We start from the raw sequence: 18,918 nt of genomic DNA, 5'->3' as shown, positions 1-18,918 counted from the left end.
TACCATTTCATGTTCTACGTTTATTCTGGTAGCCGGCAAGCTAACAGGTTAGTATATTAGCTTAGCATACTGCTAATTAACAAACATGCCGCTAATTGACAAGCCTGCTAGCCTTGCAAACACACTCGCATAAATTATACACCATTATTTGTAGTAGCTAGCACTGCTACAAAACGATAACCCATAATAGTGAAATTTAACACTCTTAAACAGTGAAATAATATCCCTAACCCTTGAAAATGTGAGGAAAATAATTTTCAATTTTAATTGTTATTTTGTCCTCTTCAAATCATCTTAAATGACTAAAAAGTTCCTCTAATTGAGGAATCAGCCATCATTTCAGTGTATCAAGCTAACCAGTTAGCATACTAGCATAGCATACCGCCAGTCGATGAGGCTACTAACTTTGTATTCAGCTAGTCAATAAGCTAGCTAGCTTAACGTACTGCTAACTGATAAAACTGTTAACCTTGCACATTTGTAGCTAGCATAACCCACAAAAGTTAATTTGATTATTTAAAAGAATATCTTTAATTTGAAAAAGTTATTTTCATTATCTAGAAGAATTGATTTTTTCATTTTTATCACGGGCATTACAAGAGGGGTGCATCTCAATCAGCTCCCTAGTTTAATAGTCAGGGCATTGATCAGGAAGCCAGTCATTTTAAGCACTGTGTAATAGTAGCTGTAATATGTACAATAATACATTTATACTATTTATAAAGAACTTTGTCAGTGGTCAAATTTCACACATTTCACACTCTCACGAGAAAGCACAAAAATTCACACATAGCCTAAGGCCACGTCCACACGAAGCCAGAGCTTTCCCTATCCGATCTTTTTTTTTTCTCGTTCTAAAAAAAAAATCTCAAGAAATATCTGCGTACACACAAAACCACTGAAACCGACTGAAACTGATGTAGTATACATGCCAGACCAGTATGAGGCGCTGTATTTCTGACACAGATACACTAAAAACAGAGAAGAAGACCTCTTCTTCTCCGCATAAACCTTGCGCGCTGTATACAATAATATTAGGAACAGTAGCTTCTTTTTTTTCTTTCTTTTTAACCAAGAACTTTATTGAACAATATGAAAAACCATAAATGGCCTGGTACAAAATAGGAATGAGTCACGATATTCGATTAGTTAGCAGACGCATAAAGCTTGCCACAAAGAACCGGCAAATAGCCCAATCATTATGAATGTGTCAAATATAGCAAGGAGACATTTTAATTATTTATTAATAAACTAGTGTTTTCTGTGACGATGCTGACTCGCCACCTTCGCAGTATTGTGAAGGTGCTTATAGAGATAAATGCTAGGGATGCTCCGATCAGGATTTTGGCAGCCGATACCGATAGCCGATTTCTTGTCATGGTGATCGGCCGATAACGATCCCGACACCGATGCTTAATATACTTAATATAAGACAAAGATAAATACAAACAAAATGGAGCAGTCTGATGCAGCCCACAAGGTTAAATTAAACATTGTCCAAGAGTAAACTTTGGAGGACAACATAAACATTTAATCACCTAAAATAGAGAAGTCTGAATGAACCTAAACATTGTCCAATACAAGACTGAGCTGGACAAAAATTAAATAAATAAATATATAATTTCAACTCCTAAAAGACCAAATTGGAGAAGTTTGATGCTACTCATTAGAAGGGGTGGGCATTTCAAGCAAAAATAATATTCGAAAATCACACCCTTCCCCATATGCACGCACAGATGCATCAATAGGCCACACAAGTGAGAAAAGCGGAGTGGTCTGACCTTTAAATATAACTTAAAAACGTAAATATACATTTGTTTTATATAATATAAAGTTATCTTTTATTTCATCTATGGGGATTATTTGAAAAAGGAACCGCATGAGATGAGTAAGATAAGATCATAAGATGCCCAATATATCAGGAGACATTTGGAATGGGTCAGACATGATTTTGACCACTTAATTAAGTTTTGTTTTGTAGAAAGCCATTCTTTAAAGTGAATTTCTTTTGTAAAAATTGTATCTTAATTTCAATCAATGTTTCATTAACCAATTGACTGGATTTAATAATTAAAAAAGTGAAATATAGCAGACAATATAGGATACGGAGGCGCCCGCGCGTGAACTGGAGCGCGTCTCATAAATGAACCGAAACTCAGCGTATAAATGACTTGCCTCACAGACCTGAGAACATATAGAAAGCTTGAAATGCTTAAAAAAAAAAAAATACATTCAAATCGATAAGAAATGGTGTACTCTCTGCTAGTCTAATCCGTATGAATATCCGTTTCTCTCTATACGCGTTCACTACTTTGAAGATGGCGTCAACATCTCCAGCTGTATCTTTGCAGCCAGAAAACACTAAAATGTATAATGCTGCTTAAACATTACTTTTGCCGGTTCTTTGTGGCAAGCTTTATGCATGTGCTTGATATGCGGAATATAGATAATATTACGATAACACTCATTATGGTTTAGTATTTTCTCCCATATATATATTTAAGTAATTAAATTAATATAAATATGCGATTAGACTACTGGCTTAAATGAACTACTACTTGTCAACTAGAAAACTTTAGTTGTGCACGGGCAGCTCAATTTATTTCAAATATTTCCTAACCAGCGCGTCACTGCTGGCGTTCTGAGCGAGCGGCGCTGTGCGGACAGATCGAGCGAAGCTACTCTTCAGAAGGCGATCTCTCTGGCGGACAATGCTCCTCCACATGAGATTCCTTTGAAACATACATGGCAAATAGCTGTTTCTCGACACATCATAGTAATTCCACACCGGTGATGGCATGACTGCCAAATCATTTAAGTCCCCACGCATCATGTAGCCTACCTTCTCACGTTTTGACGTCATCAAATTGTGATCGGTTTGTGAGATAGGCCAAGTTTAGTGAGTACCGATCGAGTCATAAAATGTGAATATCGGCCGATACCGATCTCTGGCCGATCGATCGGAGCATCTCTAATAAATGCACACTTCATACGGATTATAGAGAGTTGTCTGTTTCTTTTCGTTTAGAATTGTTTTGTTTAAAAGTAGACATTTCAAGCTTAGATATATTTCTGAGTGTCTGTTGATTTATGAGACAAGCTCCAGTTCACGTGGGATGCAAGTTATATCGCGTCGGCGCCTCTGTGTCCTGATGGCTATTGTCTGCTATATTTGCTTCTTATTTATTAAATCCAGGCAATTGGTTGATGGAACATTGATTAAAATTAAGATACAATTTATACAAAACAAAATTCACTTTAAAGAAAGGCTTTATATAAAACAAAACTTAATGAAGTGGTCAAAATGATGTGTCTCGATATTGGGCATCTTATGATAAGGCTACTCACGCTGTTCACTTTTCATAATCAACATATATGAAATGGAAAAAATAACATATTATTTAAATATAAATATGAAACTAACTTTTCTTTAATGGCTACAACATGTAGACCTACAGTATGCCTTCAGAGAAATTTAATGTCGGAGCGAACGCCGTGTTACCGGTGAGCATGAGGGGCAGAGGTGCGTTTTTTGAATAATAATAAAATAATTCCCAGCGATCGTCGAATATTATTTTTGCTTGAAATGCCCATCCCTACAAAATACGAAATGTCTTAATCAGACAAAATACAAGCATCATAGCATAAGAAAGAAATATAAACAAATAAAGAAGTAAAATAAAAATACATTAAAGTAGGCCTAAATAATAAATAAAGAAATAAAAGAGGCTCAGTAGCTTCTGAAGCATGAACTCAAGCAAGTAAGCTAGTCGCAGTTGTTGTTGCTGTTAGCCTACTGATTTAGTGCGTCTGACTAGTCGACACGTGGGGTGATGACATCATCGTTTCACAAAATATACGGATTGGCCGTACACACGAAGGCGCAAGGGTGTCGTTTTCAGATTTATCCACCCTGGGACCCGGTTTCAAAAAATAGCGGTTTCAGTCTCCCAAAACGCCGGATCCGTCTGGACGAAACGCCGATCCGATAAAAAATTTGTACGTATACAGCTAAACGCGTCTCCGTGTGGACAGGGCCGAAATGAAGTTGTAGTAAAGGTGGATGAGAGTGTGCCCTGAAACACTGATGTGCCATTTACTCTGAACACCAAACATACACACTTACACTCACACAAAGCCTGAGATCTCTTGGGGGAGCAACAAGCGCCCTCCCACACATGAAAAGAAGAGGAAAAAAGAGAGATGACAGACAGAGAGGGAGAAAGAGGAATAAAGAATCAGGGAGAGCCAGCAGGAAAGCGAGAGAGAGAGAGAGATGGAGAGAGAGAGAGAGAGAGAGAGAGAGAGAGAGATAATAAATAAAGACAGAAAAAGAAAGAATGAGAGAGTGCAAAGGTGCTCTTGTAGAGATAAAGCAGGAGAATGAGAGAGGGAGAGCGAGCTGATGCTAATGAGGCCTCTCCTCGGTTGGAGGCTGATTAGAAAAGACTTATTTCTCTAAAACAGCACATCTGACAAGGCTCTAAATATAGCGCGTGTCTGGATTGGGAGATCAAACAGATGGGGTCGGTGTTATCTACATACAGAGATGAGTACTCAAGCGCACATCACAGAGCCCTGACAACCCAGTCACCGTGAAACTGCAATGATTCCCTGCAGCTACAATACAACAAGCCCAGATCAACTCAACACAGCAGAGCACAGGCCCGTAAACAGACCACATGTAAGCCTGGAGTCCAGACCAAATGCTGTCGTCTTGAAATGAACACTAAAAGAGTGCTCCTAAAACTGAGTTAAAGTTATTTTTGACTGAATTAACTTTAAACTGATGAAAAAAAAAATGTTTATAATACTAATAAGCTTGGTAAATAAGGTTCTCGTAACTTCTAACCAAATTAAACATTTTTGTGAAAAACTTGGTTGTTTTCTGAAGAGCAGTATTGAGGATATTTATAATAAATTGCACACATAAATTCCATATATTATAAATAGAATTGAAAACATTATTGTGAAAAATATGAAATGAGAATCAACCATAATCAGCCAATCATACACTACAGTTCAAAAGTTTGGGGTCAGAGAGATTTATTTTATTTATTTTTTGAAAGAAATGAATACATTTATTCTGCAATTTATTCATAAATGTTGTTCTTTTGAACTTTCTATTTATCAAAGAATTCTGAAAACATGCATCATCTTTTTTCTACACACAAAAAAAAATTTTATATTATGGAACACAACTGTTTCTAATTGATAACTAGAAGAAATGTTTCTTGAGCACCAAATCACTGAAAACTGGAGTAATGGCTGCTAAAATAAATATGCTTTGCATCAGAGGAATTAATTACTTTGAAAAAAATATATTACAATAGACATTTTAAATTGTAATAATATTTTGCAATATTAATGTTTTTTTTCTGTATCTTGGTCAAATTAATTTAGGGTTGTTGAGTTTCAATATTTTTCAAATCTTACCAACAACTTTTAAATAGTGGTGTATGTAGACATAGATGTATACAGCAATATCTGCAACCCAATTGGTTACTGGTAATTTATATCGCTGCATCAGAAACTCTTATACATCAAAATCCAGCAGAACAGGCTCTCACCTCAGCATACTCTAAATGGCCAATCTTCTCCGAGGCTGAGACCATTTATACATTTTAAATTCATTTTATTAACCGAGGTGACAGAAAGAGGTTTTGAAACAGACAGCCGCTCATAACTTACACCCATCTTGTTGTATGAACAACGCATTTCAAAAATTTATGAGTGACATTACTTGGCTGGGTGAGGATATTTCCTCTATTTACGCTGATCTGGACATGCCCTCCTTGTGCTCGCACGGAGCTGAAAATCAATCACTTTTATCTGTCAGGAAACAGTGAAGCTCTACACACAGTTACTGACAGATTGAAGGCACAATGTTTGAGGTGCTGGTGGGTTTTGTGAGAAGAGGTGATGTCGGAGAAGCTTGTGTATTGAATGTTTGCTTTAAGTTGTTTTTATTTTTACTGTTGGATTTGTACGCAAGCACACTGTCACATCTAACCACTGCGCTCACTGGCTTCAATAGCAGCAGTCATGAACAAATGATTTAGAACGCAAAATGACAACAAAGCTCTTTAAAACTAGGCCATTCTTCATGGATAAAACAGATACAGCCAAACATGGAACATGATTCCGTTGACTATGTATGACAACCATGCCATGTCCAAATCAGTGGAACAAGCTAAAGGAAAACAAAAGATTCCAGTGAATCACTTGCCTCTTATGAGCTGAATCCCAATTCGATACACTATCCGTAATAGTGTCACATTAAAGAAGTATGTCAAAAGGTACTCAAACGGCATACTATTTCTGATTGGATGGATCATTCCATGCAATGCAAGTGGTTTTGTTTGAAATAATTCACTGATGTAACATCAAGACACGATTTTTGTCACAATTTTGTACTGGCTTACTACATACTTAAAAGTATACAATCAATGGCTAAAATTTTCATATTATACTTTGCATACAAGTATACAAAAGTATGCAAATTGTGATTCAGCGACACTCAGCTCAGTCCTTGACGTGAGTTTTTTTTTCCACCCTCTTGTCAGTGGCAGCAAACAACTCTCAACCGCCCCCTGCTGGTCTGGAGGTGAAATGGCACTGAGGAATGGATGACTATTCCACACATTACTGGGGCCGGATGAGCATCAGGCATGCTCGAAGGTGTGCGCCGGACATGAAGGTGCTGGGTAAGGTGCTCACTGACCTGAGTCAAACTTTGGGGCTTGGGCGGCACTGGCCAGGGCTATACTCTCTGCTTCTGCTTCGGCGCCAGTGCAGAGAGGAATTTTCCGCCAACTTGAGCCGCTCTGGCGCCAGACGCCTTTTCGTGCTGGAGGGGCCAAGTCATCTGCATTGGGCCCTGCCAGACGCATTGGGCACATTACACTACCACATGGGCAATCCCACTATCCCCCACCACATGGACCGACATTAACGCCCAGCTCACAGACCTGTGTCTTGGTGGCACAATTCACATCCACATGCAAGGGTGACTGCTCTGTGTTAGTGATGCCCATGAAAAATCAAAAAAGAGCCATCAAAAAGAATAGCATTGGCTAAACTAAACAGCTTTTGGTGCACTGACCATAAAGTACATCCCATAGTTTTTTTTTGTGTGTGTGTTTAATCTAACCATTGGGACTGGACCGCTCCGGATGTTCATGTGAATTGAGTAACTTCGAATTGAGAGATTGAAAATCTTCCATAGTTTTTCCGAAATCCAGAAAGAAGACCTTTATGGTTGGATTTGTGTGTAAACTGATCACAGGATCTGTCTTCAGATGATCACAATGGCATCAAAGCTTCAGAGAAGGTCAGCGAGTTAAAAAACAACAGAGGACGGCGGATGGAACAAGCGAAAAGATTAAAGCTGGAAAGATGGAGAGACGATGGGACGCAAGAAAGAACGAACAGATGTGTGACAGATGAGGAGCTACAGGCAGGAAAGATGAAAAAGCTAAAGCTGAAAGCCTGCAAAGCAAAAAGCTTGGTGACTATATGCCTTCAGCACTTACTGGCCTATATACACCACAGTCCAACAGCCAATGAGAACACAGTTTGGTATCATTAGAGGGACAGTACTACATGTTAAAAGGATAGCCCACAAACAATGAAAATTCTTTCATCGTTCATTCATCCTTCCGTCTTTCAAAATCCATTTGACTTTCCCTCTTCCGTGGAGAACAAAAGAACTTATTCACGACAGCATGTCTCTATAACAAAATGCTCTTTACAATAATGAAAGTAGTCATATGGAGTATTTTTAAGATGTTTCATGGCTCTTCAAATTACATTGTATGAAAAAGAGTAGCAAGAACATTCTTCAAAACTTACTGTGTGTTCCATGGAAGAAAGAAAGTCATATGGATTTGTAACAACATAAGGGTGAATAAATGATGACAATAATGCTGGTTTTTGGGTGAACTATCCCTTTAAGGCTTATTCACAACATCTTTTTGAATGAGTCTGAATTTTAAATACTAAAATAAGCATGACAACATTTTTTTAAATGAAACAATTCATCCTTGTGAACTCCATGCAGAGTCTGAAACATCATACTGCAATGATCCATTGTTGTTTTTTAATTCTGTTCTGTTCATTTTACTGGTTGTTGAACAAATTCTAAGGGAATCATCAAAAAAAAATCAGAGAATGAAGTAAACAGTTTTGACTTTTTTTCACGATAAGTTTGTAAAATGCCAGTAGTTTATAATAATACTAGTAAAATATCATGTTTCTCAATACCAATTTCAATGCAACAAAAAAATAGGCTAGAGAATGCATTCCTTTATTTTAAGGTAAATATATATATATATACCCCCAAAACAGAAAAAGTTGGGACATTTTGTAAAATGCAATAAAATCAAGAATCTGTGATTTGTTCATTCAATTAAACCTTTTATTAGTCTAGCGACGACATTGATGATCGAGAGAGGAACAGGCCTGTGTTTTAGTTGTGTTTGGTTTTAGTATTTGTATTTTATTTTAGCCAGCAGTCGTCCGCGAGGGGCTGCTGGCGGTATTTTGGTTGGTTTGTTTTATTTTAAATAAAGTTTGTTAAATGTTTGCCGGTTCCCGCCTCCTTCTTCCCTGAACATTTCTACACCAATGTTTTCACTGACCAACATAATTGTATTTTGTAAATATGAACAAATTTTGATTTTGATGGCTGCAACACACCCCAAAAAAGTTGGGACAGAGACATGTTTACCACTGTGTCACATCACCTTTCATTTTAATTACAAGTTTTAATCATTTGAGAGTTGAGGATACTAATTGTTGGAGTTTTGCTAGTGGAATATTTGCCCAATCTTGTCTGATACAAGACAGCAGCTCAACAGTCTGTGGTCAACATTGCCTGATTCTCGTTTTCAAGATGGGTCATACATTTTCCATAAGAGACATATCTGGACTGCAGTAAACAGGCAGGCACATCCCTTCTATTGTGCAGAGTGTCTAGAAACCACTCAGTTTTAGCATGTGCAGAATGAGGCCTGGCATTGTCTTGCTTCCCAGGAAAGATGTAATCTTGATGGCAGTATATGTCTCTGTCTAATCCAAATATATGCCTCCATGTCAATGGTACTTTCACAATAATGCACGTTACCCATACCGTTTGCAATGATGCACCTCAATACCAGCACAGATGGTTGCTTTTGCACCTGTCGCTGGTGAAAGTCTGGTTGGTCCCTTTCGCCTTTGGGACGGAGAACTCAGTGTCCAATTTCTGAGACCATCTGAGATGAGCTCAGGCCCAGAGATCTCGCCGGCATCTCCACATAGAACTGAAGTAAAGCTTTCTCCTTGCGAAACAGAAATTCAAGTGACATTTATTGATGCAGCGTCAGACTGTGTTCAGTGAAAACGGTTTTCCAAATTACTCCTGAGCACATGTGGCTGTATTTAACGGATTAGCATGATGGTATCTTGTGCAATGCCATCTGAGGGCTCAAAGGTCACACACATTCAACAGAGGTCTACTGCCTTCCCCAACACAGACTGACATTTCTCTGGATTCCCTGAATCTTGTGACAATATTATGTATGGAAGATGATGAAATGCATAAATTCTTTGCAATCTTGCATTGAGAAATGTGATTCTTTAATTGTTTGACAATTCTCTCAAGATATTTGGCACAAAGTGATGAGCCATGACCCATCTTTGCTTAAAAAGACTGAGAAGCACTTTTACACCCAAACATGATACCCTCAACTATTACCAATTCACCTGCTCATTGTGGACTGTTAAAAAAAAAGGGATCATCTAATTTGGATAATCTTTTCACTTTTATTTGGTCTCCGTCCCAACTTTTTTGGGGTGTGTTGCAGCCATCAAAATCAAAATTTTGTTCATATTTACAAAATACAATTATGTTGGTCAGTGAAAACATTGGAAAACGTTTCTTTGTACTTTTGTCAGTTAATAAAAGGTTAAATAGAACGAACAAATCACAGATTCTTGATTTTATTGCATTTTACAAAATGTCCCAACTTTTTCTGATTTGGGGTTGTATATATATATATGCACACACACACACACACACACACACACACACACACACACACACACACACACACACACACACACACACACACACACACACACACACACACACACACACACACACACACACACACACACACACACACACACACACACACACACACACACACACACACACACACTTTGCTGTTCACGTCTGATTGTAGGGGACTCATAACAGCTACTAAAGCTATTCAGCCAAGAGCAGACTCTTTCTTTTTAATATTGTTGCTTGATTAATATTAATGTCAGTTGCGGGTTTAATCGGCTGAATTTACACAGCAAGTCCTAATGGACAGATTTCATATTTGATTTGATCACATTTTTATCCCACTTGTTCACATTCACCTTCTCACCAAGATTGATCATTTAAAATACTTAATTAGTACTTTTGACATCCCTGCAAATATATTCTCTCATCTGGTTTAACTTTGTGCGATCAGGCATTTGGCGTAGTTTAGGGTTGGTATGCACAAACAAAGAGCTTACCTCTGTAGTTGATGATTTCGGTACCCAGGACAGGAGTCATCTCTAGCACAGTGATGAAGGCCTTGTCCATAGAAGTGAGGGGAAACGGGGACATGCGGTGTCTCCGAGCTACTTTGGTGATGTCCACTGCACTGTGACCTGATACAAAGAGTGAGAATTTACACATGCTCTCAAACACACTTGCACAAACATCACTGATAATGCACAATCGGTCACCCACTTGCTCTCAGGATGTTCTCCTTGCTGCTGCATCGTGACTGCACCTACAGATATAGAGAGAGAGACGGAATGAGAGGGAATGAGGAAGAGAGAGAGAGAGAGAGAGAGGAATTGGGAAAAGAAAGACATGAAGAGAGTTAGCGCACAAAAGGAGCCCCATCGTCCGTCCAGGAGAGTTAGCATTCCACTGACAGGGTTCATCAGAATGATCATCTACACATTCAGACAAAACAACCAAAATAAACTAGCTTGAAAACAAACAAACAAACTGAAAATAACATTTTCAGTCCTACTGCCATTATTATCATTATCATCATGGACTTAATGCTGTAGCTAGGCTGAAAATTTAAGTGTTATGTCATGTTAGCACTCTAGTGCCCAAACCAACACGGTTCCAGAATCGTATCTGATATAACAGACATTAAAGTCAACATGAAACATTTTAATCCTGTAATGTGATGTATTTTAGAGATGCAGTTGTAGGCATTTCCTATCAAAACATTGAAGTGGAAATTTTGATTGGATCACCACAAAACACTATTGTACAGCTTCGGAAGACATAAAATGCTACTTTTATGGTACCTTTATAGGTTTTATATCGTCATTTTACTGCTCAAGTAATGCCAAGTGAACAAAAAAAATTTAGAAATTGCTTTTATCCATCACAAATTGATTGGATCGTGAAAATTGGGCGTAAAAAAACAAAATGGGGTTTCTGTCTGCTTTTGGACTGGAACTTGAGGTTGAAGATCAAGTTTAGCCTTAAAAGCATTTCGACTTATCGCAGTGATTTGATAATTTTCAAATCCAATGCTATTTGATATTGCTAATGTAATGTTTTTTAAAAGTTTAGTTTCCTACAACAGTAGCCTAAGGACAGTCAGTTCAGAGGCCATTAACTATTTACATATCTATTAAAATATAAATGTATTTTAAAAATCGTGTCAATTTCAAGTTGACTTTAACAGCTAGGTAGCTCCATAAAATAGAAGACTTCAAACACTCCCTCCCATTCAGTTTAATTTTGACCCCTTTTAAGCTGAATTTCTCTCAAAATTAGCCATGAATGTTTTAAGATAATAATAATAATAGCAAATTTGATTACACATTCAGCTGTAACTGTGGAATCTACCAATACAAAGTATCATAAAGTATGGAGTTCCCTTAGGCCAAGAGTAATGGTATGAGAGGGCAATCAAATTCCATGCAAAAATACACATTGACTTGAGGCTATAGTGGCTGAAGTCTATAGATATTAAGTTTTTGATTTACTGCATGAAAGTGTTAAAACAGCCCTTTATGTGTCCTTCGTGCTGAGACGCAATGCCCCTGGCCTATAGGGGGAGACACACAAGCAAGTCCCAAATCCTTTCTACTCACGATCCAGTTACAACAGACTAGCACCAACACGACAAATCAATGATCGACACAGAGCAGAGAGAGAGAGAGAGAGAGAGAGAGAGAGAGAGAGAGAGAGAGAGAGAGAGAGAGAGAGAGAGAGAGAGAGAGAGAGAGAGAGAGAGAGAGAGAGAGAGAGAGAGAGAGAGAGAGAGAGTTAAAGGAAGACCGGGAGAGGAAGAAAACAATGAGGCGCAGCTCACATACAGCAAACAGCAATAAAACACTGCATCTAAATGGAGATAAAACTTAAAAGGTACAGGAAAACAGGAGAAAAAAGATCTAAGAAACAGAACTCAATGTCCACAAGAGACTCCAACACACCAAACGGCTAATAAAACAAAGAGAGCATTAGAAAGAGCAACGTCTACAGACAAGATAATGAGAGAGAGGAAAGAAACAAGACAAGGAGAGAGAAGAAGAGTGTAAAGCAAGGAGTTTGGACTCCTGACGCAAAGCAGAGTTTGCGGATGGAAGCAGCTCCTTTTTTTTGCGTGGGTTGGGAATAGTTACTCGCGAGTCGAAGGTCCTATGGTTCCTGCGATCATCTTTGAGCCCCTCCAGCCTAGAGTGGAGCTTTGGCAATGAACAGAAACAAAAGGGTTTACAACAGACAGAGCAAAGGAGAAGCTTTGGGAGACCAAAAAAAGAAAACCGAATGAGTTTTAAAGGCTCTCTGAGACAGCGCTCGCTCAGTTTACACACAACAAGCTGAGATGAAAACGAATGAGCACTGAGAGGTGAAGAGAGATCTGACTGGACGTCATTCGCTCCTGTTGCTAATGTTTAGGTGGGCATTATGCCGGCCAGCCAGGAAGGTTGTACATGTTAGCGAGGAAGAGGGGTGCGGTGAGGCACAATGTCACTCGGCACGCACAGTTAGCGAAATCACACGGCACATACTGCACTTTTGTTCCAGTGAGATTTCAGAGGACACCGGAAAAAGACAGTGGTTTTGATTATCAGTGTGCTAATGGCCACCATAACAGTTCAGTTTGGATGGATGGATGGATGGATGGATGGATGGATGGATGGATGGATGGATGGATGGATGGATGGATGGATGGATGGATGGATGGATGGATGGATGGATGGATGGATGGATGGATGGATGGATGGATGGATGGATGGATGGATGGATGGATGGATGGATGGATGGATGGATGGATGGATGGATGGATGGATGGATGGATGGATGGATGGATGGATGGATGGATGGATGGATGGATGGATGGATGGATGGTTTAGTTTAACTTGTTTTCTTTCTTTTCGTGAAGTACTGAATGCACTAAAATAAAAATTGTGAACTAAAATGCAGGCAAGTTTAAGATAATTAGTCATAATTCAAGATACATTTAATTTACTAATAGCCCTGTTTAAAATTGTGTAATAATCATTGTTTCATAGATCCTAGAAAACCATACACCTAGAGTTAATGCAAATGAATGAATTTATTTAATGTAGTTAATGCACAAACTGTTTGTTTCATTTGATTTCTTTCTGAAATTCTGTAATCCCATTACTTGATGAATACATTATAATTGAATGCACTACACTAAAAAAAATAGCAGTTCAAAGTTTGAGGTTAATCATGTTAACTAAAAAAATACTATAAGATTAACTGTGATTAATTTTAATCAACTAGTACCCCTTTATATACTTTAGGTATAATTATACATTATGATTATTATTTACTAGATTACAAGTTATTGTTTAGGTTATATAGATTCTAGAGAGTCTAGATTTAGATTTATCATAGTAAATAAAAGGATCATAATGAAAACACAAAAACAGCTGCTAAAATGTAGATTAAAATATCAGGCCATAACTCAATGAATTATAAGATGATTAAAATAAAATAATTATTTAAAACAGTTAATACACTAAAATTACATTAAAACGGTTTAATCAATTATTTTCTTGAATAAAAAATAAAAAATACACATTGTCTGTACTTAAAAACCCAGTAGTATTAGTTAGTATTTAAAAAATGGGCCAGTTTAACTCCGGTATATCAAACACAACGACACAAACATGCAGATCTAAGACTGGTAGCATCCCGTCAACCAGCAATCTTTAACCAAATCCTGTACAGGCAAGGAAGACTGTACATCCGTGGCACGTTTGATTCTTCCCCCTCCTCCTATTTGTACATCTAACATCCTTTCATCAAAAAACAGACAGCATGAGCTCATAGTGAAGATGGGAGGTAACCAATGATCACAGGATGGTTGAAGGAATGGATGGAGGCAATGAAAGCAATGCAGCAATGTCAGGTCTCTCTAAATCAGAGTGGGACCAAAGAACTCAGTGGACTGAAAACGCATGCTCACAAAAAGACACGTCCTCACACACACATAGGGTGGGGAACGATGTGTCAGCATACGGGCAGATGAGAGTTAATCCCTGACCAGTGCAATGAAGATGGAGTAATTGGGAAACAGCAATGGGGAATGAATTATTAACGAGAGAGTGTCAGGCCCAATAAAAGGAACTCCGCTCTGTGATTAATCAGAAATGATTGATAAGACAGTATGGAAACTAACAGCTGTAATGCAGGTGAGCCATTTTATTAGCTCGGAAAGAGGGATGGAGAAAGAGAGAGAGAGAGACAGAGAGAGAGAGAGAGAGAGAGAGAGAGAGAGAGAGAGAGAGAGAGAGAGAGAGAGAGAGAGAGAGAGAGAGAGAGAGAGAGAGAGAGAGAGAGAGAGAGAGGAGATAGAGAGAGATGCTGTATTCCAAAACTTAGTGAGCTGCCTAACTAGACAGTATTTTAAGGCATCATAGTCACACTCCTGACATGAAAGTTGATCCAAAAGGTAGGAAGAAGAATAATTATATAGGGCAATTAATTGATTAAAAACAATAGTCAACCTGATCTCAAACTTTTAATTTGCATAAATTTCGCATCTTATTTAATTTTAAAGTATATATTGTATTGTATTGTATTGTATAAATATAGTGTATCCAGTTTTTTTGGTATCAGTGTTTTTTTTAAAGAGAACTTATTATGCCATTTTCTAAAATCTTTAATTTGTTTTTGGGGTCTACTAGAAAAGGTTTTCATGCTTGAATATTAAACAAAACATTATTTTTCAGATATATTTACATTGTTGCAGCACCTCTCTTCCCAGTCTGTCAGTAACACTCTGTTTAGTTCCTGTCTCTATGAAGCCCTTCCTTCCGAAAAACGCAATGTGTTCGGATTGGTCGGCTGGACCAGTGTGTTATGATTGGTCAGCCGCTTCGAGCATGTTTCGGAAATGTCATGCCCCTCAACATAACCGAGTTTCAATCATAGACTGTACAAAAATATGGACTTAGTGTCCGTGACGTCACCCGTAGGTTTCTGAAGAACATTTATGAAGCCCAAAGTGGGAGGAGCCGGCCTTCTCCATCATGGTAGCGCGTCACTCCTGGATAAACGAAAATGGGCAAAAAGGCGGGATTAGCTGAGGTGACGTGACGCTAACAGACAGCAGACAAACGACTAGTAGTGACAGCAGCGGCTATCCACCTGTCACTCATGTGGCCACGCCCTTAATAATGCAGAACTTTAAGGCTTAATATTATTTAAACGGTTGAGTTATATAAAAATTCACCCTCCTCACAGTTGTCATGAAGGGCAAAATTAGCTATATATACCAAAAGAAGGCTGTAAAGACACTTTTTTTCTGCTGTAAAGTTGGGCATTTTAACATGGGGGGTCTATGGGATTGACTCTCTTTTGCAGCCTTTCTCTAGCGGCCAGTCGATGAATTGCAGTTTAAAGCCCCTTTCACACAGCGCGTTGATCCCGGGAAATTGCCAGAACACCTTCTGTGTGAACGCAAACACGACCCGAGATTGATGCCGGGATCGATGCCGGGTTGGGGATCTACTAACATTGCTGTGTTCAGTCCCGGTTCCCCAGTGTGAAACAGTCCGTAATGCGCTAGTTTATGATCGAATCAGAGAAAAAAAATGCACAAAAGTGGTTTCTCGAGAGAAATCGCGGGTCATAAGCAAACAATAGACGCTGCTGAGACATTGCATTTCTCATCGATTTGCACATGTCTTTACGGGATTTTTACGGGTTGTGTGTGAACGCACTCTCTGATTCACTGAAATCACTGGCAGTGTGAATGAACCAAAGTCAAACGAACCCGGGTCAAATCCCAGGTCTCTTTATCCGTGTATTTTCCGGAATCTCTGTGTGAAAGGGGCTTAAGTCAGTTCCGTGTTGGTTTCAATTGAGACAGGAAGGTTGCCGCTTGGTTTCAACACACTACTCAACCAGGCCTCACCAAGGGGGTAATCCATCAGCCGGAAGTTGAAGCCTCGCGGGAGCCGCCATTGTAGCAGAACTTCACCTGCTGTTAGCATTCCACTGACTCCCATTCATTTTGGCGTCACTTTGACAGCGAATAACTTTACATCTGAGGCGTCCAAAGTCTTCATTTGTCCATTATTTATTTCTAAAGAAACACGACAATGTATAAAAGACTCCATTACTTTGTATCTTACGTTACGGCCCCGTAGAATCCGTTTTTGTTAAAAACAGGCTAACGATTGTGTCACAACCACGCGACTTTATGTCGCACAATAGATGCATTACCGTATAGACAGGAGGAGAAGCTCGCAGGCAATCTTTTACTGTCTATGATGAGGCAATCGGGGAGACATAGAGGCATAAAGTCAAGGGAGAAGCCCATTGATAGAGAGTCTATAAAAACAACGGGACAAAAAATTTCAACAACGTTTTTGAGGAATTAGGTGATTCAGATTTGTTTTGCCACAGTTACTAGAAGATGTACAACTGTCAGACTGTCGTCACGCTCAGTTTGAGCCTGCGCAGTCGCTCCGCCATCAGAAAGGAAGTGCAATAATCGGGCTTCAGTCTTCTCCGTGGGAAATCAATGGGGTCGCTGTGTCCATTTCTTTTACTGTCTATGGGCCTCACCCCTTTATTTTGCATCGGTCTTCCTGCGAATTATTTAAATGAGGAATATTGTGACATGTTCTTTCCCGGAAGAAAACTCAATCAAGGCGTTTCAGGGAGTTCAGAAACAGTGCTATAGAGAATAACAGAGAATAATAGAGAATAACTCTCTTTTAAAGATGTGCTTTGTAACTATGCAGACCTTTTTCATACTCAAACAGCAACATTACACTCTAAAGAAATTTCAATTAGCTAAAAGTGTCAAATGCATTATATTAGGAATATTTAATAATTACACTGCCTTCTAAAATAACTAATTTGGCCAAATTGTTAGAAGCGAGAATGCAGAAATACCAAAATGCATTGCAACAAACTCTGAGAAAAAAAAACATCCATCAAAAATAGCATACAAGTCAAGAAAGATGTTAAATATAAATATATTTAATTAAATAGCAAAAAAAATTGTGAATCGATTCTCCTGTGCACTTCATGTGAGGAGCGCTAAGATAGCCATCATTGTAGTCGGTAAAGCAAGGTAGTTCACTAGGTTTTGGAACAAAGCAAGAGAGAAAGAGAGATTGTTTAAGACAAGAAGTCAAAGCTATAACAAAAAGTGCCTTGATGCTACATCAGAAGGCTGTGGGCCACGTGCAACACTCTGAGGGAAGACTCTGGTGCATGTTTGTATGTGTGATTTAATGAGGGCTGACTTATGTGAAGATTAGGGGAGAAAGGGATATCTGTTTACCTGGTCCAAGGTAGAGTACCTTGACTTGAGCGTGATGACCTCATCCAGGTGAGCCCTGAACTCTCTCCGTGAGGCCTGGAGGAAGCCACAGGACAGTAACTCACCTGATACAGCCTTGCCCGTCAACAAACACACCCACACTTCACAATATACACTGTCACAAACACACACTCTAAGGATCATCTAACACTGATATGAAAAATATGAGGGGGAATCAAGCGAAAAGTCATAACAGCAAAATCTTCCTACTACTACAACTACTACTACGCAACGAAAGAGGAGCAAAGCAGCTGCAGCGTGTCTCTGTGTGTTACGCCCATTTTTCATCTGATCTCTAAAAACAAGGGAGGCTTCCGTGGAAAATGAGCACTCGTTGTTGTATTAAAGCTCATTTCTATAACTCCTCCAACTTTGTGAAGCTGGACGTGTTGCAGAAAAGTACAATATTATGAGAGATTTTAGTCTGGAAGGACAAGAGTGTATTTGGTGGTTTTTAAAGCTCCTGTAAGCAATTCAGAAATCAACTTCCGCCACCATTCCCCATCCTTTTATACACTCTCAAAAAGCCGCCCTCCAAGGGTGAATCTCATCAAATCTTTCAAGAACATAATCATATCATATCAAAAAAATAAAAATTATATTATATTAAATTCTGTTTTTGAAAAATTACTGCAATGCAAAAATCATTCACATTACTGTACTGTGAAAAACAATATTATTTAAATCGTATTATATTATCTCTATGTTGTACAATTAACAGTATTAAGATATGAAATAAATGTAAAAAAAAAATATTAAAGTAATGAGAATCACCATTGAGAATAATAGAAAATACAAAAAACACTAAAATAATGCAGTAATAATTTGATGATTGGTGGTATTTCATAAAAATTGCTTACATCAGCTTTAAATGTTTTTTTGTAATCAATCATAACATGTTCCACATATTATGCTATACATTTTTCTAATTACTGATCACTTTATCCTTATTTAAAGACAGAAAAGTTCACAATTCACGAGAAACTGATGAATTGAAGCACACACACAAAAACACAAAACAAACATTTTGGGGGTAAATAAA

At 38.4% G+C, this 18,918-nt stretch overlaps 1 protein-coding gene across 19 annotated transcripts in view; it reads right to left on the bottom strand.

Moving 5' to 3' along the window:
* Window positions 1-18,918, bottom strand: part of gphna (gephyrin a) — a 96,416-nt gene that overhangs the window by 13,235 nt on the left and 64,263 nt on the right. For 8 of the 19 annotated variants that reach the window (XM_077240025.1, XM_077240029.1, XM_077240027.1 and 5 more), the window contains 4 exons: window positions 17,838-17,912; window positions 12,682-12,744; window positions 10,772-10,814; window positions 10,552-10,689 (listed from right to left, as the gene is read on the bottom strand). In XM_077240025.1, coding sequence (XP_077096140.1) covers window positions 10,552-10,689; window positions 10,772-10,814; window positions 12,682-12,744; window positions 17,838-17,912 — 319 coding nt within the window. The remainder of the gene's footprint in view (window positions 1-10,551; window positions 10,690-10,771; window positions 10,815-12,681; window positions 12,745-17,837; window positions 17,913-18,918) is intronic. The other 11 variants (XM_077240033.1, XM_077240037.1, XM_077240036.1 and 8 more) reach the window with 2 other exon arrangements.

This window comes from Siphateles boraxobius, unplaced genomic scaffold, assembly GCF_051911475.1.
Source record: "Siphateles boraxobius isolate OS27281-9 unplaced genomic scaffold, OSU_SipBor_1 22, whole genome shotgun sequence".
Lineage (NCBI taxonomy): Eukaryota > Metazoa > Chordata > Actinopteri > Cypriniformes > Leuciscidae > Siphateles > Siphateles boraxobius.
The sequence above is the reverse complement of the archived record's forward strand: the minus strand, read 5'-3'. Positions and strand labels throughout refer to the sequence as shown.